At 46.8% G+C, this 19,515-nt stretch overlaps 1 protein-coding gene across 4 annotated transcripts in view; it reads left to right on the top strand.

The window, feature by feature from the left end:
• The window catches only part of Appl2 (adaptor protein, phosphotyrosine interacting with PH domain and leucine zipper 2), a 48,818-nt gene that overhangs the window by 776 nt on the left and 28,527 nt on the right, over positions 1-19,515 (top strand). For 3 of the 4 annotated variants that reach the window (XM_059245198.1, XM_059245202.1, XM_059245201.1), the window contains exons 1-4: positions 4,125-4,499; positions 7,153-7,251; positions 17,221-17,280; positions 17,773-17,844. In XM_059245198.1, the coding sequence (XP_059101181.1) occupies positions 4,365-4,499; positions 7,153-7,251; positions 17,221-17,280; positions 17,773-17,844 (366 nt within the window). In that variant the 5' untranslated portion in view covers positions 4,125-4,364. Of the gene's footprint in view, positions 1-4,124; positions 4,500-7,152; positions 7,252-17,220; positions 17,281-17,772; positions 17,845-19,515 lie in introns of those variants that run through there. The other variant, XM_059245199.1, reaches the window with a different exon arrangement.

The raw sequence follows: 19,515 nt of genomic DNA on the forward strand, positions 1-19,515 counted from the left end.
TTTCTGCACCACTCCCTTGTAGAATAAGTCAAAGGGGGCTGTGTGTACCTGTGTCCTGTGCTCATTTATTTATGATTGTCTTCGTATAGACTAGTAAGGATGTGTAAGTAAGCTGTGATTATTACAATTCCCATTATTTGGTTTTTGATACAAGGTCTTACTAAGTAGCCATCTATAGCTGGCCTGAAACTTGCTGTGTAGACCAGGCTAGCCTTGAACTTCTATCTTGAGTGCTGGGATTACAGGCCTGGGCTGTCATGCCTAGCCTATTTTTTTATTGATTTAATTTATTTTTAATAGATTGGCAACTATTGTGCTAACTTTTGAAGGCCTCTTTGTACAGCTGTGGGTGTCGGTGTTTGGTTTGGACCACAACCTGTGGTGGAAGGCCTTTCAGCCATCCTCACCTGCTGCTGGGATCTGAACATAAGTGGATGGAAGTCTGTGTTAATCGTCATGGTTATGAACAGGGATTTCCATTTGCTTTGTGTCTGGGGACACCGAAGGTCAAAGATAGACTGCTTTCCTAGCCAGTCGTGACAGCTGAGCCAGGCTCTCCTCATAGAAATAGCACGGTGTAGAGTTTTAGGGTCCCACCCGAGTGAGTGTGCACTGTTGCTGAGTGGCATAAAGGGTGTGCTCAGCTTTGGGAGAAGTGTAAAGACACCGACAATGAGTCTGGAGACCTGGGTTGCAGTTCTGGCTCTAGTAGTTAGCTCAGTTTTCTCATCTGCAGAAATTCTACAGAAAACTAGGGGAATGGAGTGGATGGTCTTGGAGGTGGTAGAAAGTTTAAAATTATATCCTACCTATGTGATTTACAAGTTTGAGCTGTGTGTGGGGAAAAAAACCAACCCGATGTTTAGAGGCATTATCATTCCTACCTGGCATTCTTTTTAGTTTTTTTAAAACATTTATTTCTTGGGCTGGAGAGATGGCTCAGAGGTTAAGAGCACTGACTGCTCTTCCAGAGGTCCTGAGTTCAATTCCCAGCAACCACATGGTGGCTCACAACCATCTGTAATGAGATCTGGTGCCCTCTTCTGGCCTGCAATCATATATGCTGTATATGTAATAAATAAATCTTTTAAAAAAAAAAACATTTATTTCTTTAGTAAAGGCTTATTAGATAGTTGGCATCCCTGCAAAGTTACAAAGCCTTTATTTAATTCTGTCCTTCGTTTTGTTATCTTTCTTGTAAGGAATATTTTAAAATATTTTTTATTTCTTAATAATTTCATATATTGCATAGTGTATCTTTATCATACCCCCTTTCTCCAGACACCCTCCAGCATGTTCCCTACCCACTAGCACACAAAATCTAATTAATGCTTTCCTCATATGCATGGGTGTGGGGCCATTTGGTGGAACCAGGGTGACCTCCCAGCAGCCACACCCCCAAAGAAAACTGACTCTCCCTCCCAGAAGCCATCAACAGCCAGTAGCTTCTCAGCTGAGGGTGGGTCCTCTGGGTGCCTCCATTCAATGCTGGAATGTTGGCTGGCATTATCTTGTGTAGATGACCACATTGCTATGAGTTCATGAGTGGAAGGGCCAAGTTGTATCTAGAAGAAGCATTTCATAATACTTCATCCCATTCTCTCCACCCCCCTCTTCTGTGACATTTCCTGATCCTTGATATAGATGTGTGTGGATGTGGCCATGCATATGTGGAGGTCAGAGTACAGTTTGTGGAAGTCAGTTCTCTCCTTCCACAGTGTGGGTTCCAAGGATTGATTGCAGGTTGTTAGACTTGGTAACAAGTGCCTTTAAGCTTTGAGCCATGTGTAGAAAATTTGTCATTGCTGTTGAGACTGGTTCTCTCCCGTCAGGGTTCTCAGTGTGGCTGCTGTGTGGGATAGAAGCTAGCTTTAGGAGTCTTTCATAGTTCTCAGAGCTTGGCTGTCTCTGTTTTCTCTGTAGCATGTGCAGGATTGCAGCTTTACTCCCAGGAGACCCAGAGGCATGAAACTGGGTAGAACTGAAACCATTTCTTTCATTTTATGTGAAAGAATTAAACAAGAAGCAAATGCCTAGAGTTCAGGATGGTCCATCCTTTTGGCTTCTCTGGGCTACATTATAATCTCCAAAACTTTCTTACTGGAGAACCATGTACTCAAGTTACAAAAAATATTACAGAAATCTGAATGTTGAAAGAATGCTTGTGATTTTGCATTGGATTGCATTCATATCTCCCTTGAGTTATGGGTTGAACATGCCTGGTCTGGATTGTACATGATATGTGCCAGGCATGTTCTAAATGCTTTTCATTCATACACTCAGTCTGTCCAACAGTCTTTTGAGACAGGTCATTTAGTAAGGTGGAGAAGGGGCAGAGAAATCATCTGTGTACCCTAAGGAAGTGCAGGCAGCAGAAATCAAGGGTTTTGCTTTTGTGGTGTAGGGGAGTGAAGCCAGGCCTTATAGTGCAAGCAGGCAAGTGCTCTGTGCTGAGCTACTTCCTCAGCCTTGGGGTGCTGTTTAAGTTAGCCTGTTACCTAGCACCTGGCTTTCCTAGGGGCCCAAATATTGATTCACAAGGAGAACAAAAGATACTGAGAACCCATGAGCTGTTTGTTTCTTCTTGTTGGAGGTGGGAGAGTTATGAGGATTCCTTGAGTAACCTGGTTACACAGGACTTACTAAATGAACACAAAAGCTTTTGTATTTGGACTTGATTGTCCCAAGAAGTGCTGAATAGAAGTTGACTGGCCTTAGACACAACTATTCATTTCTTCTTCAGTGTACAGCAGGGTTGCATGTTGTATTGCAAAACTAGTCTTAGTGTATGTGTTCTTTCTGCTGATCTCTGGTACGTATTTAGAGGGTGGAGAGATGTGTCTCCGTCACTGTCTGTGAGCCTCTGCCCTGATGGCTGAGCCCTGGTAGCTGCTGGAAACATGACCGTCAACTAGCTAGGCTACCTGTCCTTGACTGGCTCACGCTCTGTTCCAGGACAGTGTGAGTCCTGCTGTAATAGATAGGGACAGAGACACAGCCCTGAGCCCAGCAGTGCATCCTGCATCCTTCTTCAGAGGCACACTCATCCTATGTGTAGTACAATTTCCCAGTAAGGTGGGGATGATGTACTGCTTCACTCTTTGGTGGTGTGTTTTGTGCTTTGTTTCTTTGGCAGTTGGCATAACGGAAACAGAGAGAGGAAAGACGTGTATCTGAGATCATGCAGTGGTCTAGCTGGGAACAGTCCTCCCCAGCAATCAGACCTTTCTTTATCCCAGTGAGACGCCTCCAAACACGCCTGGTTTTGTATGGCTTCATTGTGGAGGGAGTTTGTCCTGTAGCTCTGTGTATAACACATTTTTCCATTCAGTAGACTTGATTCTGTTAAGATGTTTCTCTCCCTACACCAAATTAGAGGGATAAAATCTTTGTTTAACTTACATTTTAAAGAAATAAAGTATGAGTGCTATTGAAATTGGACACTTACACAATTGTGTGCTATTGAGAATGTCAGGGCTGTTTGATTGGGTAACACCCGGATGTTTACTCTGAGGTAAAGGAATGCCATGAAGCTGAGGCCAGGCCCACAGAGTGCTTAGTCTTGTTTGTCTGGCAGCAGATATTCCCTAGAATGTAGGCTAGTAGGAAAGGATGGAGTCAAACCCTGAGCCTGCCAGTTACCTGGGGCTTTGATTCCGCCGCTGAGCTTTTGTGTGCATGTGCATGAAATGAGAATGAAAGTAGCTTCTGAGTTGAGCTGTTCTGAAGTGTGAGTAGCATATGTCAAGTGTGCTTGTGCCTGGGTTCCGCAGTGACTCCCTAATGGATTGATGTTACTGTCTGCACTCAGTACACACCAGTGTGACTGCACTCTGTATACACCAGTGTTGGGCCTTTTTGCGAGACTCTGAGCATCTGGCATGCTTTTTCTGCCTCTGTCCATTCTGTATGTCAAGGCATTCTGCTCTCCACCCACACACTGAGCACAGTGGATGCTGATGACTGTGTGTAGCAAAGCAGTCCTTCAGTAGCTGGGCGTTCTTTACCAGGCATGATCACTATCTAGTTAAATCCATTGCCCAGATGATTAAAACAAGGCAAGATACCATGATGCACTTGTCTGACAGTTAACTGTAGGTGATCGATAGAAAGAGGGATGATCTAGCAGGGCCATGGTGGTACATGCCTTTAATCCCAGCACTCCGGAGGCAGAGGCAGACAGGTCTCTGAGTTCAAGGCCAGCCTGGTCTACAGAGTGAGTTCCAAGACAGCCAGGGCTACACAGAGAAACCTTGTCTGGAAAAACAAAACAAGAAAGGAAGAGGGATAGTCAAAGAGATCCCAGCTCCGGTGGCTAGTGTCTTGGGCTGGCCCCACAGAGCACACCCACTGTGAGAGACTTGATGCTGCTGACAGCATGGTCCTTGCAATGGACCAATTTCTGTCTCAGCCTGTCCACTTCCCAGCTCTGGAGGTCATCCTACTTACCTTTAATTGTCAGTGTGACACAGCTAGAGTCAGCTAATTGTCTTCATCAGGTTGGTCTTGGGTGACCTGTCTTGACTATTCATTGATGTAGGTGGGTCCAGCACATTGGTGGGGCTGGGCACCCTGGGCTGTATAAGGAAGCTATGTAACATGAGCCCAAGAGTGAGCAGTAAATGTTCCTCCATGGTTTCTGCTGGAGCGCCTGCCCTGGCTTCCCTCAGTGTGGACTGTAGCTTATAAGCAGCAGAGAGGAGGCCAGTTCAGAGGTAGAGCACACTCCATAACTGCCCTGAGCCTCAGCTTCATCCCTGCAATTGAGCTTAATGTAACCACGGTATCTGATCATGAAGTTGTTGCGTTAGATAAAGTATCAAGTGTTCCATGCCTATCAGTGTCTGATAGAAGGAGTTCCACTAGAGTTCTTCCTGCTATCTCTGTGGAAGACGGTTGTGTAAGCCTTCTCTTTTTAACCATCTCTCATCTTTATTTTATTCCTTAGAGTATTAAGAGAAGGAATTAGGATTCAGTTAAATGAACAAGTAACATTTCTAAGAATTAAAATGTCTGCAGTCCAGTCGTATCACTTCTTGTGTTCCCAGGCTTGCTATTTGTAGTAAGAAAGGTATTTGGATCTGTATAGACTGGTGGGACCCTACAGCACTGGGTACCAGGACACACAGGCGACTGTACTGTTGGATAAGCACATTGCTGGAGTGTTATGATGAAACCACCTTTTAAAGCACTGAGTACCAGCTATGAGCACCAGAGAGAATTGTCTCCATAATAAATGTCACCCCCCCCACGTCACAGCTCCCTTAAGACCCCCAGCAGGCTCAGCTCCTCACTCAGCCCTCTGGATGGTGTTTCCGTTCACGCTGCAGGGAAGCAAATGCCATGAATGCTATATGCAGACTACCATTTTAATAATCAAATATCATACTTGTGTTCACATTCTACTTAGCAGTATGTCATTTGATATAGTCTTTGTTTACACTCTGGGATTGGCACATTTCCTGCTCTGGGTTTGAATTTTAGGAAGTTTGAGGAACTCTTGTGGCATGAGAGGTCTGTGCTGTGTGAGCATTTGTACTCCCAGAGTTCGGTACTGTGTGTGTGAGCCCATTTTTGGGTTCCTTGTGGCTTTACCCAGCATGTCCGCATAGAGGGTGATTAGGACCACAGGCCTGAGTGCAAGTGTCTGAGATGGTCTGCACTTGGCTGTGCTGGGGGAGGAGGTGTTTTGCTCCACCCCTTGGCATCTCTATAAATACCCTGGGGCAGAGACAGTCAGGGCCGTTGGAAAAGGTTCCAGGCCCTCTCGAGGCTATCCTTTATTTTCTATCTGTTTATCTCCACAATATAAATCCTTCTATCTAATATTTCCTACTGCTCGCACTCAAGAAAACTCTGGGGAGCTGTGGGGTTGGTGGTTAAATGCCCCACAGCTGTGTGAGCATCTGTCCTACAGAGAACTGTGTACAAAGCCGTCTTCCGTTTCATGGTTCATCACTCGTGGTTCTTTCGTTTAGCTGAGTATTCAAGCCCCTACTTCTGGCCTGGAAGACCCAGGGCAAAGAGTATAAGCACACTGCTGTGAACCTCCCAGTTTGTGGAGCAAACAAGGGTAGGCCTAGTGGGGAGAAGTGAAGATCCCAATGCCCAGATCCTTACACTAGTCCCTAGGAGTGTCTTCGCCTAGAGAGCTCTGGTCTCATTAGGTGGTGGCCTAGCAGCAGGGAGGCCCCCAGCTGTGGCAGAACTTAGTGGCCACATAAACCAATTCTAACCTTATTTTGGCTTAGATGGGTTTTAAGAAGAAGGAATTGAAATTCATTTGCAAGAAAACGTTGAGCATTTGGTTTGCAAGGCACTATGTGTATGACCTTATTAATGGCTTCCTGTGCCCTTTTTGTCTCATTTTTACTATTGTTGCAAATTCACATATGTGAATAGATCTCTGTTATGTGATGCCTTGACCCTTGTTCACACACTACCAAGTAGTGCTCAGGGTGTGCCGAGCACTGGGTATGAAACTGGCAAGAACTATCCTCTAGTTTCTGCCGTTGGTCAGCTGCCCTAAGAACTGAGTTCTTCCTGAGGGAAGGGGACAGCAGAATGGTTGCCATTTGAGTTTTATGCCAAGAGCTTCTACCACTGGGCCAGGACATTGGAGATTCCTGGCCGTGAGTTTAAAAGTTCTCCCTGCTCCCCCATCCTAACCTCCCCACCACCACAGAATTTGACTGTGTGGTATCTTAAGAAGAAACAGTGACACTCTCTGGGGCACCCTGTCTGCAGACATGCAAGCTGGAGGCTGAGTGTACTGGGTGACCATACCTGGTGCACAGTGCTGTGGGTCTGGTGTTCCCTGCGTGGACTGGAGGGAGAGGCTGCCCTTTCTGATGCTAATTACTGAGTGGGCCGGTGCATAGGTAGGCACTGAGGTCAGCATGGATAATTGTCCTGAATGGTTTCTCCTGTGGTACTGGGAGTGAGAGCCAGGGCCTCAGGAGCTAGCAGCTAGCTATTCTACACTGGGCTACAAGCCTAGCCTGTAGAAATGGGCTTTCTTATCTGCCTGTTCCTGCACTGTGGTGGAAAGGATGAAATCAGAGTTCACCAGACGGACACTTGCCCTTCCGGGTCCAGATAGTTCCTGTGCTGAGTGTAAAGACTGACTGACCCTTTCGTCTCTGCCTGCAGACTCGCTCTTTGCTGAGTGTATTTGAAGAAGATGCTGGCACCCTCACAGACTACACCAACCAGCTGCTACAGGCCATGCAGCGTGTCTATGGAGCACAGGTATGCCGCTCACCCCTTCTCTTGGAGGATGAAAAGTTTGAGTCTGAAGAAAATCTCACTTAAAATTTTGAAATAAAACCAGTCAGAGGCTGAGAAGATGGTTAGTGAGGACCTGAGTTGGAACCCCAGAACCCACATAACAAAGCTGGTCACGGTATTGTGCGAGTGTCTTCCCAAGCTGGAGATACAGATAGGCAGATCCCTAGAGCACATTGGCTGGCCGCCCCAAGGGAGAGACTGTCTCAGCAAGGTGGATGCTTCCAAGAGAGGACACAGGAAATTCACATGCATGTATATGTACCTCCAAACATGAACACATAACAGAATTGTTTTTCTTACTTTCCTTCACCTCAGAAAACCAAGGATGGTCTTGTTTCCCTTGTTTGAGACAGAGCTGGGATCTTCCTGTGACTGGCACCAGGAGAGGACCCACAGAATTGCTTTTGGTTTTCTTTTGAATCCAACCCCAAAGGGAAACATTGGAGTCTCCTCTCCCCATTGTGAATGAGTGGGCAGTCTTGGATGTCGGTGTGGGAGGGTAGAAATAGCTTTTCAAGGGCTCTCCTCTGGAGATGGGGTGCCTCTTTGTTTTGAGGAACAAATATCTTGACTTGCAAACCCATGCAAAATAAACTGCTGAGTAGCAAAAGCAAATCTCTTTACAAACAAGAACTGCCACATATGTCACTTTCTAAGGAAGATGTGACTGTATGTCACATAAATAGAGAATTGTTACCCATTGGAATATCAGTAGAAAGTTTTCTTTGATCCTTAAGTTCGAATGTGCTCACATTCCTTTTGCTCATCCGTGATATGAATGATATAAATCCCACAGACGGCAGAGCGGGGCCAGCAAGATGGCTCAGAGGGCCGAGGTACCTGCACCAAGCATAGCAGCCTGAGTTCCAGCCCTGTACTGACAGTGTAGAAGGAGGGAACACCTCCTACAGGTTGTTCTGTGACCTCCACACATGTGCTGTGGCATGCATATCCACACACAAGTGTACATACGTACACAAAAGAAAATAATAAAGTATAATTTAAAAATACGATTATATATAGTTAGTAGTCATAATACACCATGAGAAAAAGCTCTAGTCTTTGCCTTTAGAGAGCTTACATTGGGTCAGGAGATAGACAGTTACTGTGGAGTGTGTGAAGGCCTGGGAGGAGGCTCACCTCGCTCACAAGAGTTGTGCTGGGGTGTAAGTTGGCTTTCTGTTACCATGACAAAACGCCCAAGAAAATCAACATACAAGGTGATCTGGGTTATTTGACTCAATCTTGCAGTTTCAGTACATGATCACTTGGTCTTGTGGCTTTGGGCCTGTGGTGAAGAAGTCCATCATGGTGATGTAGGAGAGCGTGGTGGAGAAAGCCACATACCTGATGGTGGCCAAGAAGTGGACTAGAGGAAGGGCTGGGTTCCATTGTCCCCTTAAGGGCACACTCCAAGGGCCTAACTTCCTTCCACTAGACCCCACTTCTCAAAGGTTCTGCCACTTCCCAGTAATGCCACAAGTGGTAACTAACCTCTGTGGTCATTTGAGACCCAAAAGGCGGGTGACTGTGGTAGTTGTGATTTCTTTATGTGATGATTACACAATGTGCACTGTCCTGAAGTGTCACACTGTTCCCTATGAATGTGTACAGTTCCCTGTGTCAGTTATAAAGGAGACATAGTTGCGGGTGAGGAAAAGAGAGAGAGTGTCCAGACCTTGACTTTAACCACAGAGGAGAGAACACAGGAAGAGGCACAGGCACATGGATCTTTCTTTGTGTAGTCCTGGCTGTCCTGGAACTCACTCTGTAGACCAGGCTGGCCTCAAACTTACAGATATCTACCCACGTCTGCCTCCACCTCCAGAGTGCTTGGATTAAAGGCATGCACCACCACCACCACCCGGCCTCTTTTGAGTTTCTGAGACCTAGGCTGGTCTGGAACTCAGTGTGTAGCTGATGATGACCTTCAACCCATGATCCTCCTGCCTCTACTACCCAGGTGCTAGGATTACAGACACATGCTACCACACCCAGCTCACAGTTCTCTCTTGGAGCAGGAGCTCTGAGGTCCATGGGGCACTGGAGTACTAGAAGAGCCTTGTTGAAAGTTCGGGGCCAGAGTTCAGGGCTAGAGATGGAGACTTAGGAACTAGTGTCAGGCAAGAAGAACTTAGTGATAACAAGTGTGTTTGCTGGTACACACCTTTACGTGGGCCTCTGAGTTCGAGGCTAGCCAGGGCAACACAGTGAGACCCTGCCTAAAACGTAAATAAATAAATAAAGTGTTTGTTGTGGTGCTAAGAATTGAACCTGGGCCTCGAGGCATGCTAGGCAAGCATTCTGCTACTGAGCCCTAGTCTCAGACGGTAAAACTAGTGTAATGTTCAGGAGGCTGTATACTTGTTTGTGATAGTCCCATTTGCTTTGATGAGCCTTTCAGAACTTGGGAATATGAGGACTTTTCTAAGTTTTTACTTGATCACTTATGTTGAATGCTTTTGTATTTTTCTCTGAGTATTCCAAATTTTATACAATAGGGAAAAATTTGACCGTCTTATCTGTGACCTTCTTGCTTGCTATTTAGTAACCTTGAATACTGCCAGTAGATGGTCCTGCTCCGGTTTAATGTGTTCAGGCACATGACTTCAATGGTTCTGTGTCTTCCACTCACAGGCATCCCTGCTCTGCCTTCCACGTCTGTCACAACCATTTGCTAAAGAGTCGAAACACTTCCTTAACGCATTTTTTTCTTCTGAGCCAGAAAACTACATTGTGCCAGAATTAAGTAGGTCTTGCATACTGAGAGGCTGGAGCCTGCTCTTAACTCAGAGCACATGACCATCATGTGGGCTGTCCGCTGGCCAGCAACCCCTCCCTTCTGGCTTCTGCTGCAGAGCTGTGGAAATGCCCCAGGGACAGCTGGCCACCAGCAGCATCCAGATTGGCACAGGCAGGCCGTGGCTTTTCAGGTTTATTGAAAGGGCTGAGATGTGTTTTGCTTGCTTTGATATGTGTGTATTTTAAGCTAGTAATACTTTTCTGTTTTCATTTTGATCATTTGCCTGCCTCTGGTTTTCTTGGTTTTATTTCCTGTTATTCCTTAAATGTTTTACACTTAAATATATTGAATTATATTTTTTTTTTTGTTGTTGTTTGTTTGTTTGTTTTTTTTTAAAGCAAGATACAGTTTTTCACTATTATGTTTTAAAAGTAATTTCATGTGGCTGGTGAGACACTGGTATTTTTAATCAGCCTGCTTGGTACACTTCGGATTCTTCTCTAGTAAGCATCCTTTGGGCTTAGTTTAGAAGGAGGAAGAGCAGGAAAAAGTAGAGAAAGTGAAATTAAGGTTAATGTCTCAGAGTAGAAAGCTGTAAGTTTTGACCTGGAGTTGGGACAAGAGGTGCTCTCTGGGTAGAAACACTTTCCATCCATTATGTACACACAGACTAACTTAGAGAAAGGCCAGGGATCTTTGGAAACACAAAAGAAAGACTCTGAAGTTAATGTTGACATTCAGTATGACTTCAGGAATCAAAGAAAGACTGGGATCTAACATAAAGAAATGGCTGTGATATATTGGATTTAAAGACAATGTCCTCTTTATCTTTACTAACATTAATTACATCATAGAATATATGTTATGTGCTAGACCTTGATAAATGTACATGTTTATACCTTAGCCTTCTGTCCTATAATTAGATATGGCTTCTAGCTGGCAAAAACAAAGGCATTTGATAAAATATTGAAAGGTGCAGTCCTGTAGAAGAGAATTTGTAGAGGTTTATATTCAGGTCTTAATACATTAGTTTGATGATTACATGATTAGGTAGTTTTTGTTGTGTTTTTTTTTTTTTATTTTTATTAAATCATTTCTTATATGCCCAGTAGAAGAGAATGCCTTCTTTAAAGGTTAGGATACAAATTATCTAATTCAGTTACAGACTCTGTGTAAATAAAATCACATGTATGTACATGCAATGCATAATAATGTTTAACTACTGTTGTTATATTCACACAAAGAACAATAACGTGACAATTAAATTTTTAAAAGAGAAAAATAGAGAGCGTTCTGGGAGCAGACCCCCTTACTATGGCTGGTTTGAGGGGATGTTTAGATTTCATGTGGCTTAACCTCTGGAATGAGCCTGTAAGTTAGCAAGGGAGTTGACATCTCAGGGCAAGGGTCTACGTGGCCCCATTTTGTCTCTTAGCTGGCTGAAGAGCCATTGCCCATGCTAGGAGTTGAGTGAGTCCCCATCATGGCTGTTCACTGCCGAGGAAGGCGAGCACCCTTCATTACTAATGGAGCAAAAGCTGGTTGTTTAGGGCTCTCGGCTGCTTTTCAGAATACAGGACAAGTAAGTTCAAATGCCTGAGGTGTCTAAACAAGAACGTAAAGATGTGTGTGCAGTTACGTTGGCATAGATTTTGCATTCAATACATTTGATATGGTGCTTGCTTTAAGTCTGTGTGTCTGATAATTGCTTCCTTCCTAAGTAGGTTTAGAGTTTTTTTGTTTTGTTTTGTTTTTTTAAACATTGGACTGACTCAGGCTTAGGAGAGAGCTGTTTAGATCATCCTCTCAGCTGTCATACGGATGGGGCCAGATGAGTGATGGCTGTGGCTGTGGTCAGGAAGGCTGCCTGTTGCTGGCGGGTTGGTAAAACTGATGGTCCTTAGTGCCCACCTTCTCTCCTCTGACAGAAGACAAGCCTCTGGTTGGTTGTGTGGCAGTGTTTTAATAAATTAGATAAAGTTTTCAAAAATGTTTATTTATTTGTGTGTGGTGTGTGTGTGTATGTGTGTGTGTGTGTGTGTGTGTGTGTTGGTATCCCTGGAAACCAGAAGAGGGTGTTGGATCCCTGGAGCTAGAGTTATAAGAGATTGAGAGTCACCTGGTGTGGGTGCTGGGAATCAAACTCTGGTCCTCCGCAAGAGCAGTGAGTGCTCTTAGCTCCAGCCCCTGATGAATTTCTCTTCAAATGACAACCATGTTAAAGCTTGTTCCTTCCCCTCAGCAGAGCAGGTTAATCGATTCCTGTCTCTGCAGCTGTTCTCTTTTGTCTGGGTTTTTGCTTTTTTATTGTTTGTTTGAGATGGGGTCTTACCATGAAGCCCTGGCCAGCCTGAAACAAAGTTGTGTGCCCCCACCCAGCTATGAAGCTGTTCTTCACCAAACTTGAGGGGTACAGAAATAGCGCACCCCAAACAGATCTGAAAACTGTGCACCCTAAAAGCCTGTTTCGGACAAGGAAACAGTGTAATCTCAAGCTGAATCGAAGATGAGAGAGAAGGGGAGTGAAATGATTTAAATACTACGCATAGTTATTGGGAAGGGAGATGGCCTAGCAGGGAAGATGCTTGCCACCGAGTCTGATGTCCTGAGTTTAATCCCCCGAACCCACGTGCTGAAAGGAAAGTTGTCTTTCATCTGACTCCCACAGGTAAACCGGTAAATAGAAGACAGGGCTCTTCTGTTAGTCAGACACATGGAAGTGCCACACGCCAGGTCAGCACCTCCTGTGCACCATCTCATGTAGCTAACTAAGAAAAATAGGGTTGCTATAACATCTGGGGAAGAATCTGAGTCCGAGAAGTTGTGTAGATTGCCTGGGGTCACACAGCTAACACGTGGCAGAACCGGAAAAGCCTGAAGTCACTCTTGGGCTCAGTGCTGTGTTCTGGACACACTGGTCTCCACCAGTGGCAGCAGCAGCTTGGGTTTTCTCTCAGAGGCTTGTTCTCATCCAGATAGAACAAGCCTGGTTTCTGAACCTGGTAACTTTGTAGTCGTTGGAGGTGGGCCCCAGTGTTTGAACCCAGAGTGACTGTCTTCCTTTCATTAGTTTTTAATCCAGATTGTTTTAATTAATACATTTCACAGTCCTGACAGTCAAACTGAGGTTTATTTACCTGCTTGAGATGGAGAAGCAATTTGTAGCTTCGGGTGTGTGGGCCAGAGCTGAGTGGTCACAGAGCTAACCCCTGCCCGGTCTGCGTGTGGGGTTCACAGTGCTCCATTATGTAGCCTCGGAGGCCTTTATGGCGGTGTGCCTGGTCCTCTTAGGTACAGGCCAGGCACTTGTGTTTTCTCTGGCTTCCTCTCCACTTCCTGCTGTTTGCCCCAAGAATAGGTGCAGTTCTTTTGGGGCACTCTGGCTCACCTCGGGTGTGTTTTGGTGTCTCAATTAGTTCTCACATCATCTCCTGACTCTGTCTGCTCTTCCCTCCACCCATGCTTTGTTCCACTCCAGCCACAAGGGACTCTGCTTCCACAACTCATCTGCGTACCCCACTGCCTCCTTCCCATGCTTCAGCCCACCTTCTTCTCTCATAGTCCATCTTAGGCTCCTACTGTGGGTCTTCACTGCTAGGGTGAATGCCCCTCTCAGATTCTTGACTTCAGGCCACATCTGTGCCACTAGGAACAGACCTCTAAGCACATGGCTCTCCATGGTTGACCCCAGGTGAGTTTCCTCGGTCTCAGCCTCACCATTCCTAGCTGCCATGGGGGTGCTGCCCACGGAGGCTATTGGTGGTTTCAGGTGGCCTTGTGGGCAGTGAGCCTCTCTGGCCTGGTGAGGTAGGCATTCCTGTGCCAGAAGCTCAGATGCCCATCAGGCTCCTCCCCGCCCCCGCCTCTGCCGTGGCAACAGACAAGAGGTTCTTTAATGTAGGAGGAACCGTCTGCAAACCCTTTGTCAGCTTGTATTTTTTTTTCTTATGCTGCACTCTGCCACTGAGCCACACCCCTAGCCCCAGCTTGTCTTTTAAGGATTCCTGTGACTTAGACAGTGGCCCAAGAGTTGTGCAAGACCACGAAAAGAATGACACATGTCAAGTATGTAGCTCAGAGGTAGAGCCTTGCCTAACAGTTGAGGCCCTGGGTTCCAAACACACACACACACACACACACACACACACACACACACACACACACCATGATGTTTACTCTCAGAACTCCATCAGAACCTAACTGCGGAGCCACCTCTCTTGCTGTCTAGTTCCCAGCAAAGTGTGTCTTTGTGTTCCTAACAAGAGGCCCTCTGAGACCTGCCACTTGCATATTGGCTGAAAATTGGCCTGAGCCCCAGTTTCACAGGTTTTGTCAGCTCCCAGGGTATAGGTTCACTAGCCGATGCTCAGTTCTGGCAGGGGCAGGCACGCCTTTTGTGAGCTCCTGTGGGAGGAACAGTAACTCCATTGCCTGATATGCCAAACAGACTGAAAGCATTTTGAGGAGACCTGGCAGTGGGCGGCTGTCCCCAGTCACTATGGCAGGCAGCTCCTGTGCTCTGTGTGCTGTGTCCTACCTCCTCAAGGTCCTGCGGAGTTGTGTCCTTGGCACCTGAGTGCTGTCCGCTCAGAATGGCCTCAGTCTCACAGCAGCTCCCTAGCAGGGTTTCAGTTATATTCCGAGCACGTGTCAGAGCACATGACAGAAGCATTGAGAATGCAGGCCTTGCTTGGTGGAGTGTCAGAGGGTTATTACCATGTTTGTTGACTGCTTCTCGAAGACTTCGGTATGGGGGAGCACTACTGTAGAATGAAGAAAGTGTTGGGAGTCGTGGGAGGTGGAACCAGAAAGACTAGGAGTTTGTCATCCTTAACTACATAGCAAGTTAGAGGCCAGCCTGAGTTTCAGTGAGATACCGAAGAAAGAGATTGTGAAAAACAGAGTGGAGTTGAGAACTAGAGAGGCCTGGACTCATGTCCCTGCCATGTCACCAACTGTGTGACACTGGGCAGGCAGCTCAGGCTCTCTGTGCTCGGTCTCTGCCTCATCTGTAAAGTTGTTAGTCATTCAGACCTGTCCTGTGAGGGGCTGCAGAGGTGGCTCAGCAGTTAAGAAAGACCCAAGTTTGGTTCTCAGCGTCCACATTGGGTGTTCCAAACCACCTGTAACTCAGCTCCGAGGGGCCTGACACCCTCTTCCAGCCTCCACGAGCATCTGCAGACATCTGCACACACACACACACACACACACACTTACACATAAATAAAAATAGATACTCAAACTGCATTACAGGGATACCGAGATTAGCAAGGTAGCACATACAGTATAGTTTCTGGTGTGAACTAAGCACCCTGTCAGTATTAGCTGCTATTTTATGATTTTTGAGTATGTAAATCCCAGCCCACAGGGGACCGCCTTAGGCAGATGCCAGCCTCAGACATGCCCATCTTTTTTTTTTTTTTTTTTTGGTTTTTCAAGACAGGGTTTCTGTGTAGCTTTGTGCCTTTCCTGGGACTCACTTGGTAGACCAGGCTGGCCTCGAACTCACAGAGATCCTCCTGGCTCTGCCTCCCGAGTGCTGGGATTAAAGGCGTGCGCCACCACCGCCCGGCAGACATGCCCATCTTACTCAAAGCAAGGAACTTTTTGTGTAACCCATGGAGGAGACCTTCTCTTCAGAACATTGCTGCTGTTGATGGAGGATCAGCCACGTCTTCATCCGGCCTTTGTGTTTTTTTTGCCATTTGTAATGTGACCCTATATAGTTAGGAAATTTTGCTCACAGTTTGATTGCAGGTATTGTTTTAAATTTGGAGTTTAGGTGAATCTTTTAACCTTTTCATACACTGATTCATCAAACATGTTGAATGGCCGCTCTGTGCCAAGAACTGTTGCCTGCCCCATCTAAGCAAAGGATGGAGTCCTCTGTGTGTGTGTGTTCACCTGCTTCCTTGACCCTGTAACTGCCACTTGTGATCGGTCCCAAAGGAGCAGCACGCAGGGCAGGGTAAGGCAGCTGAAGCGTGGAACTGCGTGGGACTATATTCTGGGAAAGAGGGAGAGAGCTGTGGTGTTTTATCGTCTTGCCTGCTCCATAGGGCAGATGGAGGTAGCCGGGGAACTGTAGCCTGTTCTGTTGAGAAAGTCCCAGAAAATGGGTTTTGTCTCTGATGGGTCAGGTAGAGGACACCCGTGCAAAGTTAAAAAAAAAAAAAGGTCCCCTTGAGTGTAGGACTTGTCCTTGAAAAAACAAGCAGCCCAGAGAAAGAATGAGTGGAGGCCAAGGCCACAAAAGTCACCTTGGGACATACTGTGCTCTGGCACCATCTTAGGAATACTCCTCAACAGGAGAGCAGCTTGAACATAGCTTTAGCAGCAGGAGACTTACGTTCTAGGTCTGCTGCATTGGTCATAGGACAACAATGGGTCAGCTGCTAGAGCCAGAGGCAGGAAGGTGACAGGCTTGGGGACAGGATGGGCACTGAACCAGCATAAGAACCTTGCAGGGCAGTTTAGCTCCCCAAGCAGTGCTTTCCTGGTCTTCTGGAACATGGGGATGACCATGCTTCCGTCACAGCCGTCATTGGTGCCAGGTCCCAGGGCTGGGCTCTGAGTCTGCATGTGACTGCCTGCCTCTGCTGCCTCTGCGCTCTGCAGCCTGCAGCTGCCATCCACAGGCAGCTCTTGAGAGCTGCTCCCCAGGGCCGGGTCCCCCTCTGGAAAGCTGCTGCACCTGGCCAGCTCCCTGGCTCCCTGCAGGGTCTGCTTCGTTAGGCATCCTGCCGTAGAGTCCAGTGAGATCCTGGTGTTGGCACTCCTGGTGCACCCAGGGCCTTTCCTTTGCAGTCGTTATCTTGCATGTAGCCCCTGTTCTGATGTCCCCCTCCCTCCTACATCCATGACTGGGATAGTGTCCGCTCACTCCTTTGTTTACTGACTGAATAACCAGAAGGAGCAGTTTGTTCTAAAGCAAGCTTTAGGCTTTTGATATGCCTTAGTTGACCTCTAAATATTGCCTGGACAAATTTTGCCAGGTGTGGTGGTCCAAACCTATAATCCCAGTGTGCTGAGGAAGGAGGCTTGTGAATTCCAGGACAGCCTGGGCTACATAGTGAGACTCTGTCTAGAAAGAAGAACGATCACTTCCCCGGCTCACACACTCCTTGTCAAGGCTGCTCTGAGGTGGCCTGTAAAACTGACGCACTTGCTTTTCTCTCCCCCTACAGAACGAAATGTGCCTGGCCACTCAGCAGCTTTCGAAGCAGCTCCTGGCATATGAAAAACAGGTAACTTGATGGTGCTGCACTGTGCAGTTTGTGCTCAGGACCCAGGCGGTCCCTTTGAAAGGCCCCTCCGAAGGTCCCTGTGCCCTCCCGCAGCCTTCCCTTCTCTCTCCCTTTCTTTTTTCCTTTTATCCTTTCTAATTGATAAAATGTAACTGGGCTCTTCCCAAAGCCTCTGTGAGAAGCCTGGAGCCAATCAACTACCCATGAGTGTCCCTGGTCTCCAAGAAGACGGAGCCACTCCCCATGAGTGTCCCTGGTCTCCAGGAAGACGGAGCCACTCGGTGTCACCATTGGGGACAGAACCCTAGATATCATCCTGTGCAGACAGAGAGGCGTGGCCAGGGAGGGTTGGTACACCTGTCAGGGAGCCTGACAGGGTGTGCCCTGGGAGAAGAAAGGGAGTGGGTGCCAGTGTGGGGGTTTGTGGGTGAGTTTCTGGAGTAAATTCCTGCATTCATTTAACACCTGGATTTTTTCATTCTCTTGTCCTAGAATTTTGCTCTAGGCAAAGGCGATGAAGAAGTCATTTCTACACTACATTATTTTTCCAAAGTGATGGATGAGGTGAGGCATGGAAAATTTTTCTCTATGAACTTTCTTTCGTCCTATTCTGGCCCCTCTGCATTCGAGAACACCTCCTCAGGTTTCTGAGGTGCTGTCCATAATAGAGGTGGTATTAGCACTGTGTTTGCTTTTTGGAGAGAAAATAGACCACAAGGACTTCTGAGCACTCAGTTTCCTGGTTTCTTGGGCTGCCTTGACATGTTTCCACAGCTAGATAGCTTCAGATAATAGGAATTTATCCTCTTGAAGTCTTGAAAGACAGAAGACGAGCTCAAGTTCTCTGCATGACCACACTCCTGTAGGGCCTAGGTGGAAGTCTTCTTTCCCTCTGGGCAGCTGCTGGGGACTCTGCTGTGCCTTGGCTTATGGCAGCAGCCCTCAGGTCTGCCTGTGACTTCGTGTGGCCTCCCTGTCGTCTGTGCTTCTCTTCTGTCTGTGTCTTTTCTTATAAAGACGACGTCACTGACTCCGGCCACCTGGAAAATCAGGGTACTTTCATTTTAAGATCCCAGATTACATTTGCAGAGACCCTGTTTCCACGTGCTCCCATGTCCTGTGTTCCAGGTGGATGTGTCCTTTGATGGGGGCCCAGTGCAACCCATTACAAAAGATTACATACACCTTTTCTTGTGACTATATTGTATTTGTGTGAAGTCATTGTTAAAGGAAATTACATAAATTTTAGTTGTAAAAACCATAAGTGGGCTGGGGATATAGCTCAGTGCTGTAACACAGGTGTTGGGTTTGATGTTTGATTTCAGCACTGTTTTTTGTTTGTTTGTTTGTTTTGTTTTTATATACATTTTTTAATAAGTTTTTTTCATTTTATCATACCAACCACAGTTTCCCTTCCCCTCCGGATCCTCCTGCTCCCCTGCCCCCAGCCTTCCTCCTGATCCCCATCCCCCTCCTCCAAAAGGGTAAAGCCTCCCATGGAAGTCAACAAAGCCTGGTACATTCAGTTGAGGCAGGTCCAAGCCCCTCCCCGCTGCATCAAGGCTGTGCAAGGTGTCCCATCATAGGTAATGGGCTCCAAAAAGCCAGCTCATGCACCAGGGATGGATCCTGATGCCACTCTCAGGGGCCTTTCAGACAGACCAAGCTATATGACTGTCTCACTTATGCAGAGGGTCTAGTCCAGTCCCATGGAGACTCCACAGCTGTTGGTCTAAAGTTCATGAGTTCCCACTAGTTTGGTTTGGTTGTCTCTGTACATTTCCCCATCATGATCTTGATGCCCCTTGCTCATATAGTCCCTCCCCTTTCTCTTCAACTGGACTTCTAGAGCTCGGCCTGGTGCTTGCCTGTGGCTCTCTGCATCTGCTTCCATCAGTTACTGGATGAAGGCTCTATGATGACAGCTAGGGTATTCACCAATCTGATTACCAGGGTTCAGATTACCAGTTCAGGCACCCTCTCCACTATTGCTAGTAGTCTAATCTGGGGTTGTCCTTGTGGATTCTTGGGAACTTCCCTAGTACCAGGTTTCTCCCTTACCCCATAATGTCTCTCTCTATCAAGATATCTCTTTCATTGCTCTCCCACTCTGTCCCTCCCCAGCTCGACCATCCCGTTCTCTCATGTTCTCATCCCCCATCCCCTACCCTCTATTGCCCCCCACCCAGCCCCCAGTTTACTCATGGATATCTCATCCATTTCCCATTCCCAGAA

Source organism: Peromyscus eremicus, chromosome 18, assembly GCF_949786415.1.
Source record: "Peromyscus eremicus chromosome 18, PerEre_H2_v1, whole genome shotgun sequence".
Taxonomy (NCBI): domain Eukaryota; kingdom Metazoa; phylum Chordata; class Mammalia; order Rodentia; family Cricetidae; genus Peromyscus; species Peromyscus eremicus.